At 31.4% G+C, this 5,866-nt stretch overlaps 1 protein-coding gene and 1 long non-coding RNA gene across 2 annotated transcripts; both read right to left on the bottom strand.

Annotated features, from left to right (window-relative positions):
* Nucleotides 1–560: 560 nt before the first annotated feature.
* Nucleotides 561–2,584, bottom strand: LOC145085891 (cysteine protease XCP2-like). Its single transcript, XM_079023571.1, has 4 exons — nucleotides 2,075–2,584; nucleotides 1,236–1,471; nucleotides 953–1,093; nucleotides 561–886 (listed from the first exon to the last, which is right to left on the bottom strand). The coding sequence occupies exons 1-4, from the start codon at nucleotides 2,538–2,540 to the stop codon at nucleotides 671–673; spliced, it is 1,059 nt and encodes a 352-aa protein (XP_078879697.1). The 5' UTR covers nucleotides 2,541–2,584; the 3' UTR covers nucleotides 561–670.
* Nucleotides 2,585–3,593: 1,009 nt separating this feature from the next.
* On the bottom strand, nucleotides 3,594–5,610 carry LOC145085890 (uncharacterized). Its single transcript, XR_013700194.1, has 2 exons — nucleotides 5,356–5,610; nucleotides 3,594–3,748 (listed from the first exon to the last, which is right to left on the bottom strand). It is a non-coding gene; the product is annotated as an uncharacterized LOC145085890 (long non-coding RNA).
* Nucleotides 5,611–5,866: the final 256 nt, after the last annotated feature.

The following is a 5,866-nucleotide window of genomic DNA, read 5'->3' as shown; positions in this document are numbered from 1 at the left end:
TTAAAAAATCGAAAGTATCTACAAATTAAACAAATTAAAAGGATATGAATAATTTGTTTGTTAAATCAACTATTTTTAGCATTACTTTATTGTTTCTATATATTAGTTAATTTTTTGATGTAGTGAACATTGACATAAAATAACAACCAACTATCATTGTGTTTAAAAAACATGCAAGTACTTCTCAAAATTCTTAAAATCCATTGATGGTTGTGTTATGCCCTGTCATGGAGACATACATTTGATTCGTCATATTCAAGTTTATCTTGGACTAATAGTTGTATCCTCTAGATATATACACCAATACACTAACAATTTTTGCTTAGGACGCTGCATATTGGTGCAATCTTCTATCAAAATTCAAATATATAATTGGAAATCGAGTACATCTTCTTACTGATTGTATATTTTTGTTTCTACTTGGCACACATTTTCTTTTTGTTAACTTAGATTTTAACAATTTGAACGGCTAGTAGAGAGTTTAGTATTCCCGTAGCTTTCTTCTTTCTTTCTCCATTTGGTTTGCTATATTATGGAATTCCTATATTTAGTAATAGCAATCAAAAGAAATAAGTTGCATTTTTATTAGAATGATGGGTTTGACTTGATTAAAAGTCAGAAAACAAGAAGCAAGAAAATACATAAAAAGGAAAAGTTACAAACGCAATGATCACTTTTGTTTGGTAGGATAAGAAGCCATCTTATATATCCCACACATCCCTTCACTTTTACTAGTCTTCCTCTTCATTCTGATGTAACCCTTCTCTCCCCATTTTGGCCCCCAAGAATTCCTCACAATTATATAATCTTGTCCCTTGTTGCTTCCATATCCAACTGCTGCAACTCCATGATCCAAATCACTTCCACAATGTCCATCAAACACACCCTGAAATATTATAATTTTATTTTACTTAAATATTCCGATTAAGTTTATATGAGACTAATTAATTACCCCACTGTAAAATTGGAAGTCACGACCAGAAGCATCAATTGCAACACTAATAGGTTGGTTTGCAAGTGCTTTCAAAAAACTATCTTCATTGTTATGAGGTACATCATGATACCCACTTATCGTCACCTTTTCTGATACATCCTAAAAAAAAAAAAAAAAAAAAAAAGTTAAAGACTTTATTTTTACGAATGAAAGAACCATATAAACAAGAGTAAACACTAGACAACCATTTTTTGTTTGTTTCTAATGTGTTGAAATTAAATATGAAGTTAAAGAGTTTTACCTTCTTTTCATCACAAGTTCCTTCGCTCATGATATAGGGATACTCTTCTTCCTTATGAAGCCCACCATTTTTCACTATGAAGGAGAAGGCATAGTCCATTAAACCTCCATTGCAACCATTATTAAAGCTTGTATCACAATCAATCAACTCCTGTTCTGATAACACTGTTAAATTTCCAGTCACGATTTGGTTTATACCCTCCACCGCAGCCACCGTTGAAAATGCCCAACAGCTACCTGTATTCCATATCATATGAGAAAAAAAATATGCATGACAAATTTTTGAGTAAATTACAAAAATGATCCCTATGCTTTTAACTTTTACCATGTTTAATCCAAAAATAAAATGTAGGTCGTTTTTTGGTCTTTATTTCAAGGTTACTTATTGATTTTGGTCCCTGGAATCTTGACATAATCCAAGTAAATTAGAAAATGGTCACTCTGCTTTCTAAATTTTACCATGTTTAGTCCAATATTAAAACTTTTTTTTTTTTTTAATTTTGGTCCTTATTTCAAGATTTCATATCAATTTTGTTCCCTGGAACAATGAAAAAAGGACCAAAATCAATACAAAAACTAGAACTAAGGACCAACATCAGAACATCATTAAATCAAATATGAGACTTTGAAACAAGGACCATATTTGAAAAAGGTTTCAAATCTCGACTCAACACAGTAAAAATCAAAACGCACAGGGACCATTTTGTAAGTTGCCTTGAAACGAGGACCAAAATCGATACAAAACCTTGAAAAAATGACCAGAACTGGAAAGTGTTTAAATTTGTAGTTTACTCTAAATTTAATAATCTTAAAGGATGATATAATATTTGTTATACTAACCACATGAACCCTGGTTCTTAACGGGTGAAACGGCTCCTTTTTTTCTCCAATCAACAGACTTTGGGAGATGAAGAAAATCTTGATAAGTGAATTCTTTAGTTGATTCCTCTCTTCTTTCTGGCATCTCACCCTTGAGTCCTAAGAACATGTTCTTGAACTCTTCATGACTCAAGTCAGCAAACTCATTGAGTCCTAGCCAATAGTTGCTAACTTTTTTGTTGGTTTCATCAATATGCTTTAAGTTGTCTTTGAAGATCTCAAATCTATGTAGCTTTTCTTCCATGCTCTCATACAACTTTTCATGCTTTGAGAGCCATGATTCAAAGAGGTTGATGACTTTGTCAATGCATGTTAAATCCTCGGGGGCGTACCCCACGATTGAGAACTCGTGGGCAAAGGTTGAAAGGGCAAAAAGGGAAAGAAAAAAGAAGAAAAGGGATGGAATTTTTGAAGAGGGAAATGTCATTTTGGTGTGTTGGTGGTGAAATGAGAAGAGATTGAATGAAGAACATGAGGGGTGAATGGAGGTTTATATAGGGTGGTGTTATGGGATATGTTGCTTTGGGTTTAAGTTTATTTGTATATTATAAGTGATAAAGTTTGCTTCTTTTTTGGCAATCTTTAGAGCCAAGTATGTCTGCTACTTCCAGGAATTTTTAAGAATAGAACAGGTGAAAAGTTTGTAGGTATTGATGATGTTCATCATGTATATTACAACTTTGTTTTGTGAATGCTTGTTTCTTGTGTTGTGTTATAAGAGAAAAATTAGTTATTGATTACAATTAAAATCATTAAGGACAATTACAAAATCTGTTTTGAAACTATTCGTCAATATATTCGAATGGATTTACTGCCAAAAGATTACGTAAGTCGATTTTATTAGGTTAACTTAGAGATTGTTTTCCACTAATGTATAGACACTACAACATATACGTCAAATCTTTGCACTTAACACAAATGTATAAAATATTACTTTTTTACGTAATTATATTTCAAATTTTCAAGTATTAGAAAATAATAGAAAACTACACTTAATTGTATAGAAATATATTATTTTGTGTAAATAGTGTTTATGAACACGTAAAATAATAGCATGGAGATAAGAAAGATTTTAGTAATACTTTAAAGTGAGTTTTACCTAGTCGTTTTTCACATTTTTAAATGTAGAAATTTACAAATAATTTATCACAACACAAAGTTGATATTTTTGCACATTTGTAGATGTGTGAATACATCTAAAAATGTATAGTGTTGATCGACTGATCTTAATATTACTAAAATTATTAGCGAAAACACAAGCCCATAATCTTAAAGTAAGAAGGATTTAAAAAAAGATAATGAGCGAGATAAGGGACAATGAAGGTTTTTGTTGCTTTAAGGACGTAACATATACTTGCTCCTTTTTATTATCATTATTAATAGTTTTAAGTTTGGGATGGATTTAGCAGTTTAACCTAACTATCTACCATGTACAATGGAGTCCAAAAAAAAAAAAACAAATATTGCACTTATAACACTCTTTGCATCCAAAAAATGCAACTCCATTGAAAAAACAATATTGTCTCATTCATCCATAATTTTAGGATAGTGAATAATACATAACAATTGCTTCAAAAGTATCTAATAATTATTGCATTGCAGTGCATCCTCGAGGTCCAGACATACATACATACCCTGGTCAAGAAGAATGGTATTTATTAGTAAACAATATGAGACATAAGAATTAAGAATATTTCACTAATTTCTTACAATCTCATCATATCCTAATGTTACTGAGTTAATTTGTTGAATATTTTATCTATTTTGTTGTTTAGTAATTAGCTACATACATCAACAACAGATGAATGATTGTGTGTATGTCATGCTCATGCATAACTTGAAGCTAAGTGGAAGAGAAGAGTTGAAAAAAAAAATGTACTTAAGCTATGGACTTGAAACATTGCATCTTGGTGATGAGGGATTACTTATGAGGAATCTTGCCATCTTCATTCGAAGGAAAATTGGTTCAACATTTTTTATTATGTTAACTCCATGTTTTTACAATGGTAAGAATGGTAGTTTTCTTTTCTACTAGGAACATGTGCACCATTAGTCATGATAGATTATATACTTATCACTCGTGTTATAAACACTTATAATTTTTGAAGTGGTGGATAGAGATGGATGATGCATGATGCGCTACCATCACACACCTGAGGTGTCCATTATTAACAAAATACTTGTAATTTCATTCCACATAACATAATTTACAAACAATTGCAACAATAAAAAATCAGAAAGCAAGTGTATAACTATACCAATTACCAAAAATAAGAAACAATATTGTATATTAGTCATTATTGTAATTTGTAAGTGTGTAATTAAATCAAAAATCAAAAAAAAAAAAAAAAAAAAAAATTGTAAAAATCATCAGCAACACGTTAAAAGAACCAGAAATAAGTGTAAATTATGTAGCAAATATTAGAAACATAGTGTAGTTTTATAGGACTATAGAAAAAATCATCAAGAATTACAATAAATAATTAGCAACAATTATAAGAACCAACAACACGTGCAAGAAGAAATCAACATCAATTGCAGGAATCAGACAAAACCAAGCTAAAAAAACAGCTTGCTTGGAAATCGTCATCATGGGATTCCACCAACAACTCCAAAATTGATTTTTGACTTTTGAGGAGATTTATCAGGCCAGATTGCCAGAAGAATCAATTTTTAAAATTAAAGAGCAAACTTCACCGATTTATAACAATCTTTATTTATAGAAAGCCATTTTTCTTTATACATGTTCTTTCAGTCCAAGTTTACAATTTTTTTGCCTTGAATTGTGTATAATTTTTACCTGTAACTAAATTCTATCACCCGTTGGTTTCATGGCCAATTCATAACATTGACTATGATGCATGGTCTGAAAGGGTATAATCCCTCTTTTATTTATCAAAATGGGTCATTTAACGTATCCACCTAGTTCCTAATTAGACAATTTTGGACCCTAGATTAACAATTTTCATAGATAAATTTCTCATAAGTTGAGTACAAAAAAACTATTGACTGCATAGATTGGCTGCATGCACAAATCGGTGACTTTTACCCAACTTTCTAGAACAATGGCTCGCTCTTTTAAATCAAAATAATACCCCATATCTAATAATTCTATATGAGGCATATAATCTGAATTAGAAACATCTATAATCCAAATCAATTAAGCAATAAAAGAGGGATAAAACTAAACGCAAACCCTAAAATAACACAGATTCAAAATAAAAGGGAAGAGAAGTGCCAACCTTTTAAGACTCTAATTGGTAGATTTGGAAGGAGCGTTCTTGTTGTAGATGAAATCAGGAGGAGAATAGATAAGAGAGGCGATCATGGCTCCAGGCAACACCCCAAATACAGACACTGCAGCCAGTTTCTTCACTAGCGGTTCTCCGTCTCTGGTTATGGCGGAAAAAAGGCCCTTCGTATACCCCATATTCGATCTAACAGTTTCAACAAATTCAAATCAGTGATGCTAATTAGTTGTTAAGGATACAATGTGCTCTTCGGAACTCTCCCAGAGATGAGAAATTGACAAGCGACTAATTTACCAGTACCATTCTCCTTTATTGTAGTCTGTAAGTGTAGAACGTGGTGTTGGGCCAAAATTGAATTGGGCTATAACTGCCATAGTTTTGAATGCTTAAGCCCAAAATATTTTTCTTAAACTTTATCGTACAATGAGTAAAATGGCAAACGGGCAACAAGCTGTGTCGTTAAGCCTTTTTGAATGGTAAAACTAATTCTTTTAAAAACTAC

The sequence above is a fragment of the Lactuca serriola genome, chromosome 2, assembly GCF_051521515.1.
Source record: "Lactuca serriola cultivar US96UC23 chromosome 2, Lser_US96UC23_V15, whole genome shotgun sequence".
NCBI classification, from domain to species: domain Eukaryota; kingdom Viridiplantae; phylum Streptophyta; class Magnoliopsida; order Asterales; family Asteraceae; genus Lactuca; species Lactuca serriola.
This window is presented reverse-complemented; position numbering and strand designations above follow the sequence as displayed.

Excerpts from the sequence above, each read along its gene's own strand:
- LOC145085891 (XM_079023571.1), bottom strand. The coding sequence starts at position 2,540 with ATGACATTTCCCTCTTCAAAAATTCCATCCCTTTTCTTCTTTTTTCTT. Across the intron at positions 1,472-2,074 it reads TAAGAACCAGGGTTCATGTG|GTAGCTGTTGGGCATTTTCA; the intron begins GTTAGTATAACA and ends TATGGAATACAG. Across the intron at positions 1,094-1,235 it reads GAACTTGTGATGAAAAGAAG|GATGTATCAGAAAAGGTGAC; the intron begins GTAAAACTCTTT and ends TTTTTTTTTTAG.